The sequence below is a fragment of the Vipera berus genome (assembly GCF_964194415.1).
Source record: "Vipera berus genome assembly, chromosome: 2".
Taxonomy (NCBI): domain Eukaryota; kingdom Metazoa; phylum Chordata; class Lepidosauria; order Squamata; family Viperidae; genus Vipera; species Vipera berus.
The window spans coordinates 57,035,964-57,062,704 of NC_138203.1; the positions used below are offsets into that span (position 1 = coordinate 57,035,964).

Here is a 26,741-nt window from a genome sequence, read left to right on the forward strand (position 1 = left end):
AAAGTGACTGATGATCAGTACTCATACTTACGACTGTAGCAACATCCTCATAGTCACATGATCAGAATCGAGGCATTTAGCAATGAGCTCGTATTTACGACAACTGCAGCATCCCAGGTCAGATGATCACCATCCGGGACCTTCCCAGCCAGCTTCCAGCAAACAAAGTCAGTGGGGGAAGCTGTATTCGCTTAATGACCACTTGATTCACTTTACAACTTCAGTGATTCATTTAACCACCTTGGCGAAAACGACGTTAAAATTGGGCACAACTCATTTAACAGCTCTCTTGCTTTACAACAGAAATTCTGGTCGAGTACTACCTGTACACATTATCTGGACTTTTAAAGCTACTGACCTTTTTCATAGCGGGTTAAATTTAGTGATGTTCCATATAAATTTGATTGCATAAAATTTTCTAAATAGGAGGGAGGCAGAGTGTATTTGGGTTATATTTGGCTAACATCAATTTATGATTCAAATATTCACATACAGTGTAGGATAAGGTGCTTGGGATATTAATATCTTGCCACAAGATCCCTGAATACGACTCATGTTAGTTTCAGGTAAATTTGTCAGAGAAGTCATCTGCAAATTTTCAATTGTCTCTTTCTAAGACAGTTAGGTCTACAGATTTCTTAGTGTACTGACTGCCAAGTTTCTGCATATTTCACTCCAATGTCTATAGCAAATGTGCAGTTTTCATGCAGACTCAGCAATAGCTGTTTGGACTCTTTCTCTATAATCTGTTTCTGATAATGCACACAATTCACAATTCAGAAGGATCACTTCTAAGCATGTGGAATTGGATACACTTTAATAGTATTGATGCATTCATTTGTTGACATGAGCATATGTATAGCTTTGTTTTGCAAAGATATACTGATGGCTGTTGAGTACATCCACTTATTCAGCCTTTTGATTTTTTTTTTACTGAAAACCTTACTGGAAATGTTTAATGTTCTTAGCAAGATTTTTTAAAAAAACCAACCAAACCTCCCCCCCCCAAATACAGAGTTATCACAGTGATGAAGAATACCTTCCATGCTACGATTCATGATATCCAACAAAAGAGGTCCATTCAACATTGTGCCAGGTCACTTAACATCATTATTAACTTAACTTGCTTTAGAAGACTACTCTAAAAGATCTATTCTATCTACTGGTCCAGAGCCCATGCATATACCTAGCTGTCACTGAGCTGGATTTAGAGTTAGTAATGCTTGGAATTGGTCCACTGAATCAAGAAGACCTACTCATAGGACTTCCGGTGGCGGCGCGGCGCCGGAGACAGCCCTTTCGGGCTGCCCGCGGCTCAGCTGTGTTATTTCCACCCGAAACAGCGTCGATCAGCTGTTCGGGTGGATTTGAAGCCCCCTCCTCGGGAGAAGAGGAGGGGGTGAGCCCCCAGGTAGGGGTTGAGTTCTCCGGGGCCGCCTGAGCTTAAAGCTTGGGCGGCTGAAGGATCGAACTCCCCCGTAGCCTGGGTTGCTCCCAGCTGGTCAGCGTCTCTGCTCCGTGATTTCTGGAGCGGAGCCAGGCGTTTGCGACCACCCCTGCCAGAAGGAAAGACCATGGAATAAAAGGAGCAGGCAGAGCGGTACAGGAGGAAAAGGTGAAGAGGATTTTCATTGCTGCTTTCTAGCTTAATGGATTTTATGAATTTAAAAGTGAAAGTGCGTAGTAAGTGAAAGTAAAGATGGCGGCTAAACCTCCTCCAAAAGCTCTTTGGAGTGCTGGAACTTCTCCGGTGCAACAGTCATCATTGCAAGCGTTGCTTCTTCCTGATGTATTGACACCAAAGGATTTACAAGATGCTCTTGGAAAATATGCCCAGGTAATTCTGGAAGCAATGGGTGATAAATTTGCAAAGATGGAGGAGAAGTTGGAGAAATTGGAGGAGAGAATAGAAGAGAGGATGGAAGAGAAGTTCAGAGTGATGAAGGTAGACATTTTGTCTTCAGTGTATAGAGTGGCTGAATGTGTGGAAGATTTGGATGAAAAAGTGGAAGATTTGATTCAGAAAAATGCCATATTAGAAGCAAAAGTACTGGAAAATGAAGATTTAAGAGAGAAAATGGACAAAGAATTGAGTCTTGCTCAATATTACCAGATGCAGTAGGCTGTTAGAATCAGAGGTTTAAAAGAGAATATTAAGGAAGATCTAAAGCAGTTGATTTCTGAGGCTTTGGAAGTAGTATTGAGTCAGCCAGCATCTGAAATAAAGGGAGGCATGGATAAAGTGTTTCGTGTGAATTCATGGATTGCCAGACAGAGAAAGCTACCTAGAGATGTGGTGGTTTATTTTGCAAAGAGGGAAATTAGAGATGAAGTTATTCAAGCTGCTTATGGTACTAAAGTCGTGATTGCTGATCAAGAAGTTTTGGTTCTAAAAGAAATTCCTCCAAAGATTTTAAGGAGAAGGAAGGATTTTACATTTTTAGTGCAAGAGCTCAAGCAACGAGATATAAGGTTCAGATGGGAGATTCCAGTTGGGTTGATGGTGATGTATGAAGGTAAAAGGTACCGTTTGGCTACTGTGATGCAGGCGCGTGATTTTTACAATAACGCTTTAAAAGCAACCCCACTATCACTTCTGGAAGCTGCAAAGGGATCTGGAGAAGGAGAACACCAAGAGGCTGAAGATGGACAAACAGAGGAGAATGGTGCTGGAGGAGATCAAGCTACAACTTCTTTGGATGATTCTAGAGAGCAGAGGGAGATGCGTGCTGCTTTAAAACGATAAAAAAAAAATAAAAGAATAAGATCAGCAGAAGTCTATGGAATTTCCAAAATGTACTTACAGCCAAGTAGTGGGAGGAGCACGGCCTAAAAAAGATAGTCCTATTTAAGCAGTGCTCCAAGAGCTTTGGGATGATATGCATGGCAACTAAATTTTTAATTTGGAACGTTAATGGACTAAATTCATCACAGAAGAGGAAGAAAGTTTTTTTAATATTTAAAACAATTCAAGATAGATGTTATATGTTTGCAAGAAACGCATATTAGGGTTGTGGACCAAAAGTATTTATCGAACTCAAGGTTGGGCACGCAATTTGTTGCTTCTGCAATGAATAAGAAAAATGGAGTGGTTGTTTATCTTAAAAGTGCTTTAACAGTGGACTTAATTGAAGCAGATAAGCATGGAAGATACGTTATGATAGACTTGCTGCTAGTAGGTAAAAAGATGCTTTTAGTTGGATTATATGCTCCTAATCAACAACAAGTTGACTTTTTTAGTTTATTTCATACAAAGTTTACCCAGTTGGATTATAAAATTTTTATTTTTATGGGGGATTGGAATGGTGTTTTGGATGTACAGATGGACAAGGCTGGAGCTTTTAAGCGCGGCCCAAGTCATGCTAGACTGTCTAAATCCTTTTTTGAAATGAAGGATGACTTGGAACTGCGAGATATTTGGCGTGAAAGACATTCGCATGAAAAGGATTATACTTTTTTTTTCTGACAGACATCAATTTTTTTTCAGGATCGATTTTATTTTGTTGACAAATGACTTTTTTTTAAGGATTAAGAAGGTGAAGATATGTGTAAGAACTATTTCTGATCATAGCCCAGTTTGGCTAGAGATTTATAAGGACAATAGAGATAGGCGCTCGTGGCGCGTAGATGAGAATTTGTTTAGAAACCAGAGAAATGTGGAAGAATGTAAACAGCGGATGAAGGGGTTTTTTTTTTGAAATTAATATGAATAAGGGCACCTCTATGGATATGGTTTGGGATGCTAGCAAGGCCTATTTGAGAGGGGTGTTGATATATATGAACAATAAACATAGATGTGCTGTGGAAGCTAGGAGGGAAGAATTGGGGAATGAAATAAAGGAAAAAGAAAAGGCTTGGATTTTGAATTTATAGTTTATAGTTTATAGTTTATTTGATTTATATACCGCCCTTCTCCTTGGTGGGACTCAGGGCGGTTCACAGGGCATACATAAGAAACACTATACAAAAATTAAAAAGAATTAAATCCATGCCCAATTAAAACAGAAGTACAGATTAAAAACAATTAAAAGCCCATAATCCCCCATCAGGCCAGACCAGCTAATTCGAACAGATGGGTCTTCAGGCCCCGACGGAAAGTTCGAAGGTCTGGTGCCATCCGGAGCTCCACCGGCAATTGATTCCATAAAGCCGGAGCCCCCACAGAGAAGGCCCTCCCCCTGGGGGCCACCAGTCGACATTCCCTGACTGGCGGCACCCTGAGGAGGCCCTCTCTGTGGGAACGCACAGGGCGGAGGGGAGTCGATGCCGGCAGCAGGTGGTCCCTGAGGTAACCCGGACCCATGCCATGTAGGGCCTTAAAGATCGTGACCAACACCTTGAACCTCACCCGAAAGACAACTGGTAACCAATGCAGCTCGCGGAGCAAAGGTGTAACATGGGAGTACCGGGAAACTCCCAAGACAACTCTCGCGGCCGCATTCTGTACCAGTTGGAGCCTCCGAGTGGTCTTCAAGGGAAGCCCCATGTAGAGAGCATTACAGTAGTCAAGGCGAGAGGTCACGAGCGCATGAGTGACTGTACACAGGGCATCCCGGTTCAGATAGGGCCGCAACTGGCGCACCAGGCGAACCTGGGCGAAAGCCCCCCTAGTCACGGCCACTATATGCTCTTCCAAAGTAAGCCGTGAATCTAGAAGGACTCCCAAGTTGCGAGCCCTATCCACGGGGGGTAAGAGCTCACCCCCCATAGAAAGAGATGGAACATTTGGAATGTCCCGGGATGCCGGAATGCACAGCCACTCAGTCTTGTCAGGGTTGAGCTGAAGTCTGTTCCTCCCCATCCAGACCCGAACCGCCTCCAGGCAACGGGACATCACGGCGAGGGCATCACTGGGGTGGTTTGGGGTCGAAAAGAAAAGTTGGGTATCATCGGCATACTGATGATACCCAACTCCAAAACCACGAATGATCTCACCCAGCGGTTTCATATAGATGTTGAACAGGAGAGGCGAGAGAACCGACCCCTGAGGAACTCCACAAACGAGAGACCTAGGGGCCGATCTCTGCCCCCCTGCCAACACCGACTCCGAGCGTCCCAGGAGATAGGAGGAGAACCACTGAAGAACTGTGCCTCCCACTCCCAATCCCCTGAGACGCCGCAGCAAGATACCATGGTCGATGGTATCGAAAGCCGCTGAGAGGTCTAATAGGACTAGGACAGAGGAATGTCCCCTATCCCGCGCCCTCCAGAGATCATTCACCAGAGCGACCAATGCCGTCTCCGTGCTGTACCCGGGCCTGAAACCCGATTGGTAGGGGTCCAGATAATCCGCTTCATCCAGGACCAGAGGGAGCTGATGCGCCACCACACTCTCAACAACCTTCGCAAGAAAGCGAAGGTTGGAGACTGGACGAAAGTTGTTCAAAACGGCTGGGTCCAGGGCAGGCTTCTTGAGGAGAGGTCTCACCACCGCCTCCTTCAAGACGGTGGGGAAATAACCCTCACTCAAAGAAGCAGATATAACCGCCTGGAGCCAGCCTCGTGTCCTCTCCCTAGCTGCATAAACCAGCCAGGAAGGGCACGGGTCCAACAAACATGTGGAGGAGCTCAGCCTCCCCATAATCCTGTCCACTTCATCAGGGGTCACAGAATCAAACTCTTCCCAGATAACATTGACAAGACCGCCCGTGTCCTGATCGCCTGACTCTGCCCAGCTGGAGTCCAAACCGGTCCGAATCCGAGCGATTTTATCCGACAGATGATAACTAAATTCCTCGGCACGACCTTGCAAGGGATCCTCCCTCACCTCCTGATTGAGAAGTGAGCGAGTCACCCTAAACAAGGCGGCCGGGCGATTATCTGCGGACGCGATGAGGGTGGAGAAGTAATTACACCTCGCCACCCTCATCGCTGCGAGATAAGACCTAATTTAGAGGTTGTGAAGTCTAAGGAGGCTATTAAACTGTTAAGAGGAATGGATTGAGTATATCCAGAACAAATATGGGATTAAGAAGTTTCAGGTAGTATTTGAATAAGTCTTCCTTTCTTTTTCTTTTCTGTTTTTTTTTATATATATTCTATATTAATAGTGTTTGTAGTTATCCTATGTGAGCTAGAGAGTGATAGATTTTAGAGTCTATGGTTGTTAGCATATGGTTGTTTATGATTCTTTTTTTGTTTTTTATACCTTGTACTTAGCTCTGGGAAGTCGGGGGGGGAGGGGGGGAGGGGCAAGGAGGGAGGGATAGGGGAGGGGTAGGGGGGACTGTCAAAGATAAAATGTATGATAAAACTTTTCAATAAAAAAAAAAGACCTACTCATATTAAACTACATACCACCGACTCTAGTGAGTATAATTTTAGATCCAAAACATTTGCACTGGACATTTTCATTTTACATATATGCTCTATCTCTAATTGACATATTTTTAAAAGGATAATTTCTGTGTAAAAACATTGCATGCCAAAATAAATCATTTTTTGACTTAATGTGATGGTCTGGCTCAAACAACACGCTGATGCAATGACTGGGGTCCTAGTTTTTTTGAACCACAGCGATCCAATCCTCCATCAGTTTCATCTAGCTTACAGTGAGAACCCAGCCACAACTTTCAGTCAGTTTGATTTGTAATGTTTATTCTGTTGTAATACCTCTCAGTGCTCTCGTTTCTTTTCTCTGGAATAAGTTTTTAAAATAAAATAATAAATCTTTCAGCCTAGGCTTCAACTACCTCAGGAGAGTATAATGAAGTTATTTCCTCTTTGGTTGCAACAGGCTCAATTTCCAGTTCTAGTACATTTTAGCTCTTAAAACCAGTGGGCCATTTCATTTTTTTTTTATTACATGCTTAAAATCCTTTTCCTTCAGCCCTGACAGTGATCTCTTGAACTGTGTCAAAGAGTGTCAGGCCTCCGGTTGCAGTAACAGGATCCTAACCTTCTGCCTCAGTGAATGGCAGTAGGTTAAGGTGCACAAAATTAATCTCAAAGGAAGGAGGGAAAAAGTTCAAAGCTCAATATGGGAAAACAGTCAAGCGATGTTCATATTTCAGTATAACCAACTGCAGAAAATGTTCACAGAGCAGGAAAGCTCCTCTTAATACTGGCCGAGACTAGTAAAAGAATAATAGAGCCTTTCTGATACACTGCAAGAACCTTGGTCAAAACAATGTAAGCCTTAAGTTCTGCATGAATATCACCGTACCTCTTTAGGATTATTATTTTGCCTTGTTTAAAACATTACACAGATTTGTAATGGCATTCTCATTTTTTTTAAAAAAATTAAATGCCATTTAATGCTCCAGTAATTCTGGGAGAAATTGTGGCTCCTCATATGCCAGTAGGTTAGAAGTCCTAGCATCTTTCTGCATGCATCTTACAAATGGGCAAGCTAGAGTTTCATAGAAGCTGCAGCAGGTGAGGCATGTTGATGTCAGAATAGTGTGGCCTTTTTGAAAGGCCTCCAAAACTCATTCCAATATCGTATACACAATTATCAAATAATGATCTAACACGAACCAACTAGGCGACTAGATTCATGCTCAACTAACATGATTTGTTCAATTCTGCATTACCATATAGTAGGAACTAGATTTGTAGCTAATAAATCATTTGGTTTAATTATTTTGTATCCATTGTTTAATGCAATATGCAAATCCAGCCATTGACAAATTCTGCGTAGGTCTGTTAACCCTAGAATATACAGTTTTCAAATCATCATCATCACATATATTAAATGTGTATGCCACCCTATTCTGAACAACTTGGGACAGCTCACAACAATAAAAGATTCACAATAAAATCAATAAAAATGAAGGTAAAGATATAAGACGGCAAGCCCAAAAGATGAATTAAGTGATCTCACTCTTGCTTGCTGAAGGCCTAGGTGAAGAACCAGGTTTTGATGATTCTTGTAAACCAGGGCTTTTCACCCTTTCCACCAATTGTACCACTTTTAGGATATAGTAATATTTGAGTACCACCAGTCGCCTAGCAAGGTGTCAAAAACTTGATGACCAAAAAAAAAAAGGAAAAAAGTACAGGTAGTCCTCGACTTACAACAGTTCGCTTAGTGACTGTTCAAAGTTACAAAGGCACTGAAAAAAGTGACTTATGACCATTTTTCACACTTATGACCGTTGCAGCATCCCCCAGGGTCAATCTACATTTGGATGCTTGGCAACTGATTCATATTTATGATGGTATCCCAGGATCATGTGATCCCCTTTTGCAACCTTCTGATAAACAAAGTCAATGGAGAAACCAGATTCACTCCTCCTTTTATATTCTCTCTTCTCTTCTCCCTTCTTTTATATCCTCTTTTCTCTCCCCCCTTCTTTCTCATTCTCTCCTCTCCCTTCTTTTATATCCTCTCCTGTCCTTTCTTTATCCTCTTTTCTCCCTTCTTTTACATCCTCTCCTCTCCCCTTTTATATCCTCTTTTCTCTCCCCCCCTTATATCCTCTCTTCTCTTCCCTTTTTATATGCTCTTCTTTTCCCTTTTATATCCCCTCTTCCCTTTTTATATCCTCCCTTTTTACATCCTCTTCCCTTCTTTTATATCCTCTCTTCTTTTATATCTTTTTCTCTCCCCCCTTCTTATATCCTCTCTTCTCTTCCCTTCTTTTATATCCTTCTCTCCCTTTTATATCCTCTTTCCTTCTTTTATATCCTCTCTCCCCTTTATATCATCTATTCTCTTCCCTTTTTATATTCTCCTTTCCTTTTATATCCTCTTCTCTCCCTTTTATATCCTCTTCTCTCCCCACTTCTTTTATATCCTGTCTTCTTTCTCCCCCTTTTATATCCTCTCTTCTCCTCTCTTCTTTTATATCCTCTCTTCACTCCCCCCCTCCTCCTTTTCTCTTCCGTGAACCTCCAGCTGATTCCTCTCAAGGCTGCGCTTGTCCGTTTCTCTTTTGAAATCCCCTTCTCTTTCCCCTGTTATCTTTTTTTCCCTCTCCCGCCAAAACCTTCTCCTTTTGCAGCCATGTCAAACTGCTGGCCCGTGGGCCGGATGCGTCACGTCGAAACCGTGCCCACCCCATTGCCGGCAATGGGAGAAAAAGTCCCGATACGTCATGAGACATCATGAGTTTGACATGTCTGTATAGCCTCTCCTTCTCTCCTCCCTTTTCCTTTTCTCTTCTGGGTGTGCTGGAAGCACTGATCCTGGGGCCTCTGTCTCGTCCCCATAGCCCTGCAGAAGTGGCTGCTGATCCTGGGGTTTCTGTCTCACCCCCATAGCCCTGCAGAAGTGCATGCCTATCCTGGGCTTCTGCCCAGCCCCCATAGCCCTGCAGAAGTGCCAATCAGCTGTAGCTAGCCCGCCAATCCTGGGGCTTCTGCCGAGCCCCGACAGCCCTGCAGCTCCAGCTGTCTCTCCCTTAGGCTTGTGTGGTGCTGCTGCCACTTCAGCTCATTCCCCTCCCCTGCTACACCTGTCTAGGAAAGTCGCATACCACCTGCCAGGTGCCAAAGTACCACCAGTTGAAAAGCCCTGCCCTAAGCAACAGAGTAAAGGTCATTTGGATATTGGGAGTGGCACTTCATTCCAGAGGGCAGGTGCTGTTTCAGAGAAGTTATGCTTCCAGGGTCCTGAAAGATAACATTGTTTAATTGAAAGAACCCGGAGCTGAAGGATTGAATTAGCCAGGTAGATGCTACATTTAGCTCAGGATTCATCGTGATTATTTGGTTTGTGAATTTGCTTTAGATGGCTAAATTCTGCACCTCTTTCAGTTGAAAATAAGGCATGTTGCAGGTTTTATATATACATTTGAAATCTGCTGCTGTTATTGGGATTAAAATAAAACCAGGTAGTTTCTGAATATAACTACATTTTCATAACTAACATTATGAAGGAAGAATGGACTTTCTACTTTTTGCTTAAAAGTTCTGCACCCTGAAGAAAAGATATTCTTTTTATAATGCTCATGAATTCTTATCTATAGCGTTGTAGCCTTTTAATAAGAAAAAGAAATGAAAAAAACTCTAATCTTTCTCAGTAGAACTAGAAAAAAAATTACATTTCGTTATCATAAGGAGAACAAAATATCATACAAATATGTTACATTGGAATTCACATTTTCCTACATCCGGTTTTACACAATTATATAACAAGCTGCTAAACTCATAACTTTATACTTGGATTATTAAAAAGTAAATAAAATCCAAGGCTAGACTCCAAAATAATGAAGAACCTTTAATAACTCCCCGGTAGGTAAAAAGCCATGCTTTATGCTTGCTTCGACAAATTACACCAGTGTATTTTGTGATAAGATAAAAACCGGGGAGGAAGAAGCCATAAATTAAAGCCTGGCATCCTACCTGTTCTGCAAGGTGAATGAATAATGAAACCAACACATAGTCAACATTGACAATGCCTCTAATCCATATTCTCTGCAAAAGGAAATCCTTATCAGGGCGAAGCAATAGTGAAGCCAGAGTATCAGGAGGTAAATAGATTACAAAGATCCTCTTTTCTGAAAATGAAAGTTACGTTGGATACAAATGGCTACAGTCCCCATTTTTATCAATGACTTATACTGCACCACCATCTGAAATTTGGCCTGATAGAATTATGCTGAGAACAAATAGTCATAACCTTTACATAAGCAGCCAACAAGGCAGTTTCAGTTTCTATGCAATTAAGAAAATGTCCGGTTTGAGGAAAAACTGGGCCTTTTGGTTTCTGTTCATTTTTATGAACTGTAAGTTGCTATTTTAGAGAGTTGTTGCATATACTTCACTTTCATTCGCATCTTACTTTGTTGCGTGGATGTCAACGCTGCTAACATCGAATGTTATTGCTTGACAAGAGATGAAGAAGTAGCCATTTCATATGTTAAACTTGTGTTTAAGGTTGGGAGGGGGGATGAGTAGGATTGCACCTTCAAGGCCATCTCTCTAACTAAAGAAGATAAGACCTTGGCGGGTTTTCTACGGAAGGGAAACTGATTCTTTAAATTAATTGGAGAATATCAATAATGACAAAATTGGAAAGGTGGAGAATTGCATTTTAATATATTGTGCAAGGGGCGGAGATTTCAGATTCCAGCTTCGTTCAACCAAGCATCTGCCGGTGTATTAGGCTAATAAAGGACTTTTAAGGTAAACAATGCCTCAGAGTCACTTGAAAAGCCCTTACGTCGGAAACTTGACATCAAGCTCTATAGGAACATTTCCTGAGAACCTATTCTGGAACATATTAGCAAATCTTTATTTTTGCAGATATTAAACTACTTCAATTAGTAATTCCCAAGTAAGCCTTTATACAAAAAAAAAGTACAAACAGTATTGCGAAGTCCCAGAATTTGCCTGTAACTCATTTTCACTTTTGCCTTATTTAAGCATATAACATAAGCAATTTTAACAGGCTACTTTTTTGTCTCTTGAGTTGAAAGAAAATTTCCTCTGTGATCACACAGCAATACCTTTCCAGCTCTGGAAGCATTCGCTTTCCATTTGAGCTCGCCCAGTTACTATTAAGACTCAAGAAATGTCACATTCCATTTGTGCAGGAGAACATTTTCATGGACAGCCAATCAGAAGGTGAAACTGAAATAAATTAAGCTGTACATCTACTCTCACAGCAATCTTGTGTAATTTATCTTGATAAAGAGTTTTCATGAAAAATCATATGCACTGATAATTGGAAATCTTTAACATTTGATTTTTAAAAGATTCCTTACTGTAACTGAGCCTTAAATCATTTGCCACAGTTGTAATTCCAGTGTAGCTGCACACTTCAATTGAGAGTTCATACCATAATATAGACTTGGTTAAATACAGCTATAGCTACAGCTGAACAAACAGATCTGTGTGAAAGAGGAATAACTGCAGGCAATAAGATTACCCACCAGCTTCACTATCCCTCATTTGCTACTGCTTTCATCAGCTAGACTAGCCCTGCTCTCACCCATCGCAAGGACCATGGCAAACAAATTATTTTATGAGGGGAAAAAATCCAGGGCTTTTTGATCTGGAAATATTGATGCCACTGATGCATTCTGCTCTAGTGAGTTTATTTCTTTGTTTTGCTGCCTGTCTCACTCTGAAAAGTGCCTCTAGGCTGCTTACAATTAAATGACAAACCATTAGCAATATCCAGCAAAGATCCAAAAAGGGATGGCCCATTTCCAACTGTAAATAACCAGGGGTCTATGACAATTCACCATGGCCAATCTGACATAGCCATCTCGCCACGGCCAACTTGTTGCAGCCAACCCACTGCAGAACAGCTTGCCGTGGGACAGGAGTTACACTAATATCAAAGAAATGGTGGAATAGAATAATTAAAGAACGGATGCAAAAAGAGGGACAGAATGACATGTGAATGACAAAAAATTAAATATTTTTTTATTTATTTTAAATGATTAAATTGAATTGTTAAATTGTCCTATAGCAAGATGCAACGTGTTGTCCCATTCCGAATAGCCATTCCTGGCAGTGGTATCCGTAATGCTAAAATGACACATGCATGTAGTTTAAAAATTCCATGACTATGTACTTGTCAAAAGTGTCCGATAGATGTATGAAGGTTGTAGCATTTCTCTGATTTACATCATCAGGCATATACTGTTATTTCCTTGCTTCCTTTCCCCTCTGGATGCCTATGATTTCTAGAAAATCTGGTATGTCATCAAGCATTTTTTTTAATCTGTCAAATCCTGTTTTTGTAAGAAGCCTAAGCATTATATTCCTCTTATCATTAAATGGTGAAAGCATACAGAACTCCCTCTGAATCTTACTTGCCATGTAAGGGTAGTCCTCGCTTAACAACCATTCAAAGTTATGATGGAAACACCCCCCCCCAAAGTTAATTAGAACCTGTCCACAAAGTTAGGGCTGCTACACTCCTCTGCCCCCGACTGAATTTTCGATGCTTGACAACCAGCTTGCATTTACAATTTGTTGTAGTGTCCCATGGTCATTTGTGCCTTTTTTGCTGGTTTCTGGCAAAAACACCCATTAAGAAAAATGAATTTGCCCAATGACCAGATGGTAATGCTTAACTGCGGTGGCTTGCTTTACAACTGTCATAAAAACAGTTGTAAGATCTAGTCTGGTCGTATGTGACTTACATAACAACCACAATGACATGACCAAAATTCTGTGTTCAATTCTGGTCATTAAGTGAGGACTACATTTAGTCTTCTTGTATAGTATAAAGTCAGCATTGGCCAAGTAGATGCCTTTCAGAAGGTGTTTCCAGTATTGGAAGCTAACAACTCAGCCTGCATTGTTTTTCCTTCTTCCTATCTATTCCTTTTATGTACGTGTCATTTCTTCTAGATTTTAAGCCTTGTTGTTGTTGTTAGCTGCGAAGTCGTGTCTGACTCATCGCAACCCTATGGACAACGTTCCTCCAGGCCTTCCTGTCCTCTACCATCTTCTGGAGTCCATTTAAGCTCACGCCTACTGCTTCAGTGACTCCATCCAGCCACCTCATTCTCTGTCGTCCCCTTCTTCTATTGCCTTCAATCTTTCCCAGCATTAGGCTCTTCTCCAGTGAGTCCTTCCTTCTCATTAGGTGGCCAAAGTATTTGAGTTTTAGCTTCAAGATCTGGCCTTCTAAAGAGCAGTCAGGGTTGATCTCCTCTAGGACTGACCGGTTTGATCGCCTTGCAGTCCAAGGGACTCGCAGGAGTCTTCTCCAGCACCATAGTTCAAAGGCCTCAATTCTTTGGCGCTTAGCCATTTTTATGGTCCAGCTTTCACTGCCATACATTGCAACTGGGAAGACCATAGCCTTGACTATACGCACTTTTGTTGACAGGGTGATGTCTCTGCTTTTTAGTGTGCTGTCTAGATTTGCCATGGCTTTCCTCCCGAGGAGCAAGCGTCTTTTAATTTCTTGGCTACAGTCCCCATCTGCAGTGATCTTGGAGCCCAGGAAAATAAAATTTGTCACTACCTCCATTTCTTCCCCATCTATTTGCCAGGAATTGAGAGGGCCGGATGCCATGATCTTGGTTTTCTTAATGTTAAGTCTTAAGACCCCCTTAATCATTCCTGGCAAGGGAGAAAGAAAATCAGGAGTCATTTTATACCAGTGGAACTTGAAATGGGTACTACTCTCTCTCTTTCTGAAGTACAGTAGACAACCACCTGAACAAACTATCCCAGAATACTAAAGAAAATACATGAACCTCTATGAATTGAAAAGACTCAAGAGTTGACCTGAAAGAAAGAGGTGTTTTGTGGTGGTCATTGATTTCCTCCTAAGATGAGCTGAGACAGCTACGTCCAGACATAAAATAGCTGCCCAGAATTGCTATGATGTGATAGGTTGCCATAGAAACCTAATTGAATTAATTAAATAAATGCTATATGAATAGTCTTCTATGTGCCCATATGAGAATGCAATGAAGAAGTTACCAATACTAAACCTATCAATATGAGCTCTTTTCTCTTGATTCTGGATCAGTGACAGAGCCAAGAAAAAATTGAAAGAATATTCGGACATTATAAGGATTTGGAAAGGAAGGTCAAGGAAATTGGAGTACAGGCAGTGTTTCCATCAATCAGTTTCTTTTCATCACTCAGTTTTAATTATCCATTGAAGCTCATGGAGCAAGAAGAGAAAACAGGATTCTAGAAGTAAACAAATGGCTACGCAAACAGAAGGGTTGGATTCTATGACAGTAGCCTGTGCAACCCTCATGGAGATTGATGGATAACTGGGAAGTGTTTTGCCGGTGTTTTGAACAATCCAATCAGGAAGGTATTAGAAAAAATAAAAGCGAACTGGGGTGATAAAAGTCTAGAATTGAATATCTAACCAAGGACAGGGTCAAGAAAGCAAAATACAAAATGAAAAGCAGGACGCTGGGAGCTTCTAAGGACAAGACTGCAGAGATACCAGTAGGTGGTACTCAAAGCCTCCTATATTTTAGCATCAATGTAAAAAATATGGGAATAAAAAGGGAAAACCAGAGTTCTTAATTTAGGAAGACAAATGTAATGAGATAAGCATCATTGAGACTTGCTGAGATGATACTCATGACTGGCATATAGCTCTGGAAGTACATGAATAGGAAATAAAAGAAGAGGACCAAAGAAAACAGAAGATGGCATCCAGAAACTACTAATTCTGCCACAAAAGCTATCACAGTCAGAATGAGCTGAGGCTTGCAAGAGATACCAAATCCAACAAACAGAGCATTCTTTGGTTATGTTATCAAGTGTGGATCCATTGCTAAGAGACAGTGTTGAAATGTGTAGATGATGGCAAGAAGCAGAACTTCCTAAATCCCATTTTATATCTGCCTTCTTCAAGAAGGAAAATAGAGCTCTAGGTAGTGATTTTATGCCACTGGGGGAACAAGGAACTACAGCTTTGAATACAGAAGGAGAGAATAATAAAGAAGTACCTAATGTAAATGAATTTGTCTCCAGAGCCATATGGATTATATCCTGGGGTAATTAAATAATTAGCAGAATTGATCGTAGAACTGTTCTCAGTAATCTTTGAAAACTTCATGTCTATACTGAGCAAAGTCCTTGAACAGATTATCAAGCAACATGTTTGTGAGAGCTTGAATTGGCATGCTACAATTAAACAGGAGTCAATATAGTTTATCAAAATCAATGTCTGACTAATATTACCCCCTTCAGTAGACTTGCAATTAGTGCAGGTTCACATCCCACCAGGCTCAAGGTTGACTCAGCCTTCCATCCTTCCGAGGTAGGTAAAATGAGGACCCAGATTGTTGGGGGCAATAAGCTGACTTTGTAATAATGCCGCTTGGGGGGTGTATGAAAGCCCCAATAAGCAGGCATATACATAGAATGAAGGTTACTGCTAAGTTTGTAAGCCACCCTGAGTCTTCGGAGAAGGGCGGGATATAAATGGAATTAAAATAAATAAATAAATAAATAAATAAAGGCCACAGACATAGTATACCTGGACCTCAATAGAACCTTCATCAGCTAGTCATCAGTGAGTAAAGCATGAAGTAGATGATATCATTGTTAGATGAACTCATAGTTACCTGAATGAGTTCATCATTAATAGCATCACTTCAGATGGTAAGTATTGAGTGGCTGTAATTTATATGATGGAAGGTAACAGTTAGAAATGTAAAGTTCCGTATCTGGGTAACAAAAATGTAGGGCAGAATATAGGATGGAAAGACACTTGCCTGACAGGAGTACATGTGAAAGCGATCTGGGTGTCCTGGTCAACCGGAAATTAAATGCGAGTGAGAGTGGAATTTAACTGCTAAAAAAGGCAAATGCTATCTTAGGATATAATAATAGAAGCAAAGAGTCCAGGAAGTAAGTATTACACAGGATGTAACTGTTCCACTCTACTCTGCCCTGGTCAGAATCTATTTGAAATGCTGCATATGAGTCTGGGCACCAGAGTTTAAAAAATGGACAAAATGGAACAAGTTCAGAAAGGAACCACAACAGCAAAGAACTATGAAGAGCAGTTAAAAAAAACCTAGATATGTTTAAACCTGCAAAAAAGACAATGAAGGGGTGATATAGCAATTTTCAAACATCTAAAGGACTGTCACACTGGAGTGAAGATTCTCTTTTGCCCCAATCAGTTAAAAATATAAAGAAGGAAACTCAGGTTAGGCATCAGGGGGACCTTTCTGAATGAATGACAGGCTGCTATATGAGGCAGTGAGTTCTCCTTCACTAAGCTCTCAAAAAGATGGCGGATGTCAGAGATGATCGGATGGCTCCTGCACTAAGTGAAGAGTTTGCCTAGAGATTTCTAAAGTCCCTTCAGCTCTATGATTCTGAACAGTGAAATAATATTGGCTGAAACAAAATAAAATACATAGTTCTATCTTGTCAGCTTCACAACTATTTTTTTTACAACTTGTGGAAAAATATCTAATTCAGAATTCTCACAATCCACTGCTTCACGTTGATTTTTAAGTGACCTATAATATATTGTCTTTCAAAAGAAAACAAAAAGCTTTTAGTGCAGCAGTCAAGTGAGTATATTGTCATTACATATACAGCTCAATTTATTTAAATCACTTATTTAAATTACTGCAGCTTAGAATGAACAAATAGAGTAAAACAACTGGCTTATATGACATTGTTTGGCAACAAAGAGATGCAACAAAAATATTTAAAATGTAACACACACACACACATCATTTGTCTATTCAATGGATTTTAAAAGTGATTTCTTACTATATATTTATAATATACACTAATATTTCTCTTGATGTGGTATAAATTTATTTCCTTTCAAAATGCTTACACTGAATCAAAGAATATTACATATATCCTACATATTTTCTGCTATAGTTAAATAAAGGTACATAAAACCCAAGGCATCTAAAGGTAAAGGTAAAGGTTCCCCCGCACGTGCGTGCTAGTCGTTTCCGACTCTAGGGGCCGGTGCTCATCTCCGTTTCAAAGCCGAAGAGCCAGCGCTTGTCCGAGGACGTCTCCGTGGTCATGTGGCCGGCATGACTAGACGCCAAAGGCACACGGAACGCTGTTACCTTCCCACCATCTATTCCACTTTAATCACTTGTGGGCTTGGCTACAAATTGGAAGGATTCATAACTGAATTTTTACTTGTATTTTTTACATCTCATTTTTTTATTTGTTCAACTACTCCGAGTCATTTAGACAGTGAGATAGGCAGTGTATACATTTGATTAATAAATAATATTCTCATGTTGTCTTTCTGCTCCTCTTCTCCGACCCTAAACTCTCCAGATTTTCCTTTGCTTGCGGTACAGTATAAAAAAAATCCATAATTAAAAGCTTCTCTCACTTACTGACCTCAACCAATGGTCTTGGTTTGCGCTCTACTGTAAACTTGAAGTGGCAAAGTTCACAGTAATTAGTATTTGAAGATGAGAGCCAGTGTTCCAGGCAGCTACGATGAATAGTCCCCAAGGTTCCAGTACATTCACAAGGAGAAAGCAGGTCTTCTTGACTGCTGCCTTCGTGGCAAATCCTGCACATTGGTCGGTCATTGAAAGGACTGCAAAAAAGAAGGATTAGGTTGGTGCAGGAATCCTAAACTGAAGGCACATCAAGGTTATTTGATTATTTCAAGGTTAATTGTACTGTATACAGTTGACCCTAAGAGCCTAATTCATTGTTGTGCACAATCCCTTTCCAACTACCTACAATGTAATCTTATCATAGTAGAAGAATTAATAAGGCAGCACCATTCTTTAAGAACATTCAGTCAAGTCATATAAAGAAGCAAACCTTAAATTCTATTAGTTAATGTGATCTGGGCAACATTCATTACTGCTCCCAAATGAGCCACCATGTATGTGGTATATTGTGGAGTGAGTAAGTGAGACAGAGAGAGAGGGAGGGAGGGAGGGAGGGAGGGAGGGAGGGAGGGAGGGAGGGAGAGATGTTCCTTGATTCTCTAACACATTTGCACCACTATCGTCTTTCCAATGACAATAACAGCACCTTGGAATCTAGCCAAACCGAGAAAAGGTCTTTCATCAGTCTACCAAATGTTCTACTTTGTCCCTGTTCCCCATTCCCATTCCTGAGTTTTCAGTATTCTCTGCATTTTCTTCTCTTTTGCAGCCTCTTTAAAATTCCTGTCTGCCATTTCCTCTGGATTATAAACCAGAACCGAATCACAATTTGTAACTGTAGTTTCATTCAGAACTTAAACCAATTTTTTTTTAATGAAATGTTATGGGAAATTGCTTTAACACATATCAGAAGTACTGTGTTAAGATACAGAGGAGAAATGAAGGTAGAGGAGAGGACAGACTGCAAAAAATCTGTCTCAAACTTTATTAGGGCGCATGACTCCCAGAAATCCAAAATAATAAAGAAAACTTGACACATAACTAAACAATCAAAAATATACCTTATCAAACTAAAATTGTTAATATTTGGAATGAGCCAACTTTGAATATAGTGGCTGTGTATTATACTGCTATTTATTACACAGTGCGATCCAAACGATAAAAAAAAATCAAAAATATGTGTGATATTTTAGAGATGCAATTGTAGGAATAAGCCCCATCTGCGGGATGTAGGCAGCACACAAAACCACACACCTTCTGATCCATGGAAAAACCTCTCTCCATGGAACTTGTCCCTGGTGTCCAAAAGGTTGGGGATCTCTGGCTTAAATTGAAATAGATCACCACAAAAGAAAATCCTAAGTAAAGATTTCTTGAGAATGAAGCTCTTTTCTTCTATACTGTAACAGTTTTTTTCTTGGAAACCAGCTGCTGATTTTAAAGCATAATAGTTAATTGATTAGTTGTAGCTATTCATTCTCACACTTATTTTTCACAATCTCTTTTCTTCCCTCTCTAGAGCACATTTACTGTATATGCAAGCTCAAGATTTGTTTGCTTGAACGGATGAAGTATTTTCAATCTGTTTTTCATTTCTTCATCCACTGCAATTGGTTTTATTTAAGAAAAATCTATTAAAATTACCAGAAATACCCAAAACATACATTTCAAGTAAAATCTAATTCTGGCTCCTTTGAAATGGTATTAAATATCCTCTCTGATGTATATGCAGCTTTACTGCTTCTTCAGGTATGACGTGCAAAGTATCCATGTGCATGTTCTAGGCCAGAGGTAGGCAACCTTGGCTCTTTTATGACTTGTGGACTTCAACTCCCAGAATTTCTGAGTCAGCCTGACTCAGGAATTCTGGGAGTTGAAGTCCACGAGTCATAAAAGAGCCAAGATTGCCTACCCCTGCTCTAGGCAGAGGTCCTATGGATGTTAGGTTTAATTTGCTGCTCTACATAGTCACTCTATTTTCTCCTCATGTTAGTTTCACACTATAGTTATCATAGTGGGCTGGCTCAACTACTGTATCTCCCTTCTCTTTTTCCAATATGCATGACTTAGGACATCTCTTTTTCCATGTGGCACCAGTTTCTCTTTGAGAATTTGAGCAAAGTCTTTGCTGGGACAAGGGTATCCTCTCTAGAACTTGGGGATAACAAAGAAAGAACACGATAGGAGGCGCAAAGTTGACAACCAGAAGCAAAAACCTGAGACCAAATATTTGGTGCAGGCGCCCTTCACATCCAAAGGTGAAAAATGAGCAGCACAAAATCTGCTACTACATAAAGACAGGTGAGATTTTACATCTTGGGGCTGCTATAAATAGCAGGCTTGCTTCGAGATTCTGTAATAGCCGATTGTCTCATTATTTCACTTTTGTTTGTAAAAGTGATTTTTACAAAAGCCTTTCTTCCATTGCTAGCTTAGGAGTGCTGAGTAAGTTTCTTCAGAGAGATGTACTGCTGTCTCTTGGGTGAAAGTCCTGTGTTTAAAGGAAACAGTGTTCTGCCCTTATTTTTGGAGGACCCCAAAGTATATTTTGTGGAAAGCCACAAGAATAGTTTCCACTCTTAGGATTTTTCAGTATTTTTACATATGATGTGACAGGCTGTTTTTCCAGGTCCTTAGGGAAGATCTCCAAAAGAAAATAAAATGGAAGAAGATAGCTGTAGGGGGTTTGTGGTACAATGCACATAGAACATTAACTTACACAGAATAAACCTATTGCCCATTATCACCTGCAACTGTTGTTCAAGTTCTTCTTTAGGAAAAGAAACTTGGGACTTTATTCCTTAGCCTATTTATTTAAGTTTAAAATTCTTTCTTCCAAGTTAAATTATTAACATTGATTTGAGTATTTTATAAGTGAAGACTGGCCTGTTTTGTTCCATTGGCTTTCCTTATAAAATAACCGAAGCATAATATAATTGATTTGGCCCTCCCTATAGCAAGGCAATCAAACTGTGATATTTCTGTTTCAATGTATTTATTCTTTCTTTAAACGTGATCGTAGGTATTCTCAATGACTGGTTTATTCATAATCTCAAAATTATTCAAATTAATATTTACAATTTGATACTGTACCACCTATCTTAATGCTCCCATTTTTAGGCAGTACAATACAGAATTTCTTTCCCTAATGTGGGAATCCAGGCATAGCATTATACAAGTATACAAGCCGGGAAGAGATGGTATTCTTGGTGAAGCATTGGGATTAGAAGCTTAATATCCCTCTCAACTATGTATTAGAGTGCCCTTCCTTTAAATCTCTGCCCCTCAGCCCTAACGTATCTCACAGAGCAGTTCTGGCAGGATTGAACAGAATCCTACGTGTGCTGCTTTTTAAGAAAAAGAAGAAACCAACACAAAAACAAATGCACAAATTTCAGAAACTGACTGTTAGAAAAGGTGTTTATTCTAAGACAGATCTATCATGGTAACCTGCAATTGAAACTTTAGCTTTTTATATAAGTGACTTAAACTTTCTTCAGAAACTTCCCATAATCTGCTTTGTAAAGAAAAAGCACATCAAAAATGTTATGTGTATTTTATTAACATAGTTTACATCACACAGCTGTGCTAAGGTAAGATTCTTTTTCTAAGAATCCAATATGGTTTTCCAGTGTCAAATTGGCGAATGGTATAATACAGGGGTCTTCAAACTTGGCCCTTTTATGACTTGTGGACTTCAACTCCCAGAATTCCTCAGCCAGGCTTGCCTGGCTGAGGAATTCTGGGAGTTGAAGTCCACAAGTCATAAAAGGGCCAAGTTTGAAGACCCCTGGTATAATAGGTAATATATATGCCATGATGCATTTAACAATTAGTGTTTGTGAGAGAGTATCTATGCATTAAAGTTAACTTAAAGAATAAAGACCTATTAATGACTCAACAACATTAAAGGAAAATAAATAAGCCAGTTTTCCCCAATCTGGAATCTTTCAGATGTACTGTATTACAATGCCCATCAGTCCCAGCCAGCATGCACAGCCCCATAAATTAACAGTAATATGACTTCCAGCTGTCAGACTTATTCATGAAGCACATTTGAGAAAAACCATGCAGCCAGTGATTATTGTGTCAAATAGTTAAGAGACTCCATGGCTGTAGAAATGTAAGCCAGACGTGAAAGAGTGGGAAAAAAGAGAAGCAGCAGCTCCATAACACTCTGACACTGGATGAGAGAAAACCTAAAAAATCTTCTTCTATCAATCATTCACACAGAAGCACACAGTTTGCAATGAGCAGCATGCACAAGTCAGCAGGATGTCGCTTCTAAAGTTGTCTTTTCCAAATCGGAAGGATTTATTGCATCTTATTCACTTTGCAGCCCGTGTCTCCCAGCTATTTCATCACCTCTTCCTGCACCGAACAAGAATGAGCAAGTTTACGCATTAGAGATATTCACAAAGTTATTGTCAGCTTACAAAATTCATTCTGAATTCAAAAGAGGAACGCTTTAAGAGTGCAAGTTGTGTGTGGAGTCTGCTCAGAGTGCCTCACGGAAACAGGAGCATGCAGAACAGTAGCCTCTAATCTAACCACGACAAAAAAAGGACAGTGCTTAGTCTGGCCTTAAAAATAAAGTCCCAAGTAGGACTACAGGAGCTCAGATCTCACAACCACATCCCCTCCGTTCTTTGCCCTTACTCCTCCAGCACCGCTTAATGGGCAACCAGACATGTCTTGGGTTTGCTACAACTAACTGACCGTACCTCTGAGTGGCAAGAGTCCGTACTACAGTTGATAGCAGCTGTCCGTCCTTGGCTGAAACTTGCATGACATACTGCGGCTGTCCATTCACAAGGCTGCTACAGTCCTCCACAGTCTTTACCACAGGAGTGGCTGGGCTGGTGCAGTCTGGTAAGACTTCGGGCAGGTGACTGCAGCGGCTGGTTGTCATGGTAACAGACAGCAATTACTCTGCTAATGGCTTCCACATTCATACAGGATTTCCATCTAGGAAAAAAGATTAGAAAACCATTTACTGAAGAGCAGGCTGCAAAGACTGAATACAGACCACCTGCATCTTTATTCATTAATATTCAACAGAACTCAAAACAGCGTCATTTCTTGTTAGGGGTTTTTTTTTGGTAAAGCACAAAAGGGGAAAAGCAAAGATTGATAACAATGCAGAGAGCACCGCGATGTACAATGCTGCCTTATTGATTTTCTAGGAAAATGAGTGATTTCCCCCCCTCTCTTTAGGAAAAAAAACCTCATGTTCCTACTATTGGCGGGGGATGGGAAGCTTTGAAATGTGGGCTTGAGAATTTGTATCTGTATGAAGCAAACGTACATGTTTATTTCTTTATGTTTCTCTACAATCATCAGTGCCTTGATAATAAATGGAAAGTCTCTTCGTGCTTCCCCTTCCTCTCCACTTGTCTACCACCACAAAATACTTCTTGCTTGTTGCACAGGGCAAAACAGATTTTGCTTTTGATCTCGTCAATTCTACACAAGACTCTCCTCAAAAAGTTATGCCTATCACGAGAAAGAGGACAAGAAACTTAGAATCTCTCTCAGGAAACCATCCATTATTGTAAAGTGCATTACATCATCAAGCAATGGAGCAAAACAGCAAAATTAACGTTTAATGAGGGAAGGGCTGTTGACCACCTCAAAGTAACCTGCATGCAAGAATTATACATGTTGCAAGTTAAAAGTGAGGAGGGGAAAAAAACCAATTGTGTATGGGATCAGCTTTTATACATAAACAAGCTCCCAGAAGAATAATATGTAAATATGTGAACAAATTTATCAAGAAAATTCTATTCTCACTCTCAGTCAAGGTATTAGTTAGGGTGTTACAGTTTCTCGAGATCTTAACAGAGCTAAGTGTAAGACAAGAATTGTGCTTATTACTATTTGCGCAAACAGTGAAAAAGAAAACCCAGGGGTATTCTTATTTTTTATTTTTCAATAATTTCATTTGTTTTAAAAATGGTACATGTCACAGCCTGCCATACGTGGCAGTCAGTATAAAATGGAACAGTTTTCAGAGTCTTGCTTCACAGATCAATGCAATATCTTACTGTAATAGTTCCCCAAATATAAAAAAGAAAGTTGAATGAGGTGGCGGGGAGGGCAAAAGGAGTCTTTTGGTGGGGGGGGGACTTTGGTAAAAATGTGACCTTCTATGATCAAATGCACATGCAGTTCACCAACCATTTGTCAGCCCGGGCCTGAGATGGGTCCCGGCAGGATGGGGATGGGGTTGGGGGCCTCTGGTTTTTCTAGCAGCGGGGTGAGGTTTCAAATCCCCACGACGATTGGGAACGGCAGCAGGCGGTTACACGGAGGGCCACTTCAACTTTTGGGAGTACGCCCCCACTGTTTCCAAGCGGTGATGCGCTCCGACCCTCCGGTCAGGACCCGTTTATCCAGGAGTGAGGGGGATCAGGCCCCTGAGTTCAGGCTTGTGTATTTTAATGCCAGGTCCGTTGTGAATAAGGCTCCCCTCATTCGGGATCTGATTGAGGAGGAATGCGCGGACCTGGCATGCATTACGGAAACCTGGTTGGGCCCAGAGGGGGGTGTTCCTCTGAACTTTGCCCTCCAGGTTTCCATGTGCTCCACCGGCCTCGGGCTCAGGGCAGGGGCGGGGGGGTGGCGGTGGTTATACGGGAAACCTTATGTCCGCGGGAGGCCACTGTCGTACAGATAGTTGGGTGTGAGTCACTCCTCCTGAGGTGCGGCCCTGGGGCTCAGTTGGGCCTGTTGCTGACGTACCTGGCACCCAGCTGCATGGCAACGGCCCTACCCAAGCTTTTTGATGCCCTCTCGGGGTTGGCGGTTGAGTTCCCTAGACTTATAGTTATGGGGGACTTTAACCTGCCTTCCCTTGGGGGGTCGTCAGAGTTGGCTCGGGACTTCATGGCCTCCATGACGGCCATGGACCTGACCCAAGTAATTCAGGGTCCGACTCATGGAGGGGGTCACACACTCAACCTTGTCTTTTTATCTGGACAGTGGCTTGATGATCTGGGAGGGGGTTCACCAACTATTGTCCCCCTGTCATAGACCGATCATTATCTCCTGCGGCTGGTCTTCCGCTTTGCCACCCCTCGCCGCTGGGCTGCAGAGCCGACCAGGTGGTTCAGCCCCAGGCGCCTAATGGATCCAGAACGGTTCCAGACGGCGCTTGGGTCTATACCTATCTCCCTCACTCACAGCCCAGCCGGCGCCTTGGTGGATGCCTGGGAAAGGGCGGCCACCGAGGCGCTCGACCGTGCTGTACCCTTGCGACCCCTGACCCGGCGCAGATCCTGTTGGGCTCCATGGTTTTCTGTGGAGCTCCGGGAGATGAAGCGCAGGAGACGGGGTCTGGAGAGCTGTTGGAGATCCAGCCGGTCCGAATCTGATTGATTGTGGTTAAGAACCTCAACGAGGTCTTATCTCGCTGTGATGGAGGCGGCGAAGTCTGACTACTTTGCCGCCCTCATCGCTTCCGCAGATAATCGCCCGGCTGCCCTGTTTAGGGTCACTCGCTCCCTCCTTAATCAGGAGGTGAGGGAGGAGCCCTTGCAGGGGCGGGCCGAGCAGTTTAGCCAGCATCTGACGGATAAAATCGCTCAGATTCAGGCCGGTCTGGACTCTGACTGGGCAGAGTCAGACGGGGGTGAGACGAGCGGTCTTGGAAATATTATCTGGGATGAATTTGATCCTGTGACTCCAGAAGAGGTGGACAGGATCATGAGGAGGCTAAGTTCCACCACGTGTTTGTTGGACCCGTGCCCCTCCTAGCTGGTGTACGCAGCTCGGGAGGGGACACGAGGCTGGATCCATGCAATAATAACTGCTTCTTTGAAGGAGGGTAGCTTCCCTACCGCCTTGAAGGAGGCAGTGGTGAGGCCCCTCCTCAAGAAGCCTGTCCTGGATCCAGCTGTTTTGAACAACTATCGTCCTGTCTCCAACCTTCACTTTGTAGCGAAGGTTCTTGAGAGTGTGGTGGCACATCAGCTCCCTCTGTTCCTGGAGGAAACTGATTATCTGGACCCGTACCAATCGGGCTTCAGGCCCGGGTACAGCACAGAGACGGCATTGGTCGCGCTGGTGAATAATCTCTGGCAGGCTCGGGACAGGGGTTGTTCCTCTGTCCTAGTCCTATTAGACCTCTCAGCGGCTTTCGATACCATCGACCATGGTATCTTGCTGCGGTGTCTCAGGGGGTTGGGAGTGGGAGGCACTGTTCTACAGTGGTTCTCCTCCTACCTCCTGGGCCACTCGCAGTCGGTGTTGGCAGGAGGGCAGAGGTCGGCCCCGAGGCCTCTTGTTTGTGGAGTTCCTCAGGGGTCGGTCCTCTCTCCCCTCCTGTTCAACATCTATATGAAGCCGCTGGGTGAGATCATTCATGGTTTTGGGGTGGGGTATCATCAGTATGCTGATGATACCCAGCTTTTTCTCTCCACCCCAAACCAACCCAGTGATGCCCTCGATGTGATGTCCCGTTGCCTGGAGGTGGTCTGGGTCTGGATGGGGAGAAACAGGCTTTGACTTAACCCCGCCAAGACTGAGTGGCTGTGCATACCGGCATCTCGGATTGACCATTCAATTCCATCGTTAATTATGGGGGTTGAGGTGTTACCCCCCTTAGATAGGGCCCACAACTTGGGCATCCTCCTGGACTCACGGCTCAGTTTGGAAGATCATATAGGAGCCGTGGCCAGGGGGGCTTTTGCCCAGGTTTGCCTGGTGCGCCAGTTGCGGCCCTACCTGGACCAAGATACCCTACGTACAGTCACTCATGCGCTTGTGACCTCCCGGATAGACTACTGCAATGCTCTTTACATGGGGCTGCCCTTGAGGACCACTCGGAGGCTTCAGCTGGTGCAGAATGCGGCCGCGCGAGTTGTGATGGGGGTTTCTCGATACTCCCATGTAACACCTCTTCTCCGCGACCTGCATTGGCTTCCGGTTGCCCTCTGGGTGAGATTCAAGGTGCTGGTGATGACCTATAAAGCCCTAAATGGCATGGGTCTGGACTATCTT

At 42.1% G+C, this 26,741-nt stretch overlaps 1 protein-coding gene across 5 annotated transcripts in view; it reads right to left on the minus strand.

Annotated features, from left to right (window-relative positions):
- Positions 1-26,741, minus strand: part of MARCHF3 (membrane associated ring-CH-type finger 3) — a 149,780-nt gene that overhangs the window by 18,528 nt on the left and 104,511 nt on the right. For all 5 annotated transcript variants that reach the window (XM_081320290.1, XM_081320286.1, XM_081320289.1 and 2 more), the window contains 2 exons: positions 22,463-22,706; positions 17,731-17,935 (listed from right to left, as the gene is read on the minus strand). In XM_081320290.1, coding sequence (XP_081176416.1) covers positions 17,731-17,935; positions 22,463-22,650 — 393 coding nt within the window. In that variant the 5' untranslated portion in view covers positions 22,651-22,706. The remainder of the gene's footprint in view (positions 1-17,730; positions 17,936-22,462; positions 22,707-26,741) is intronic.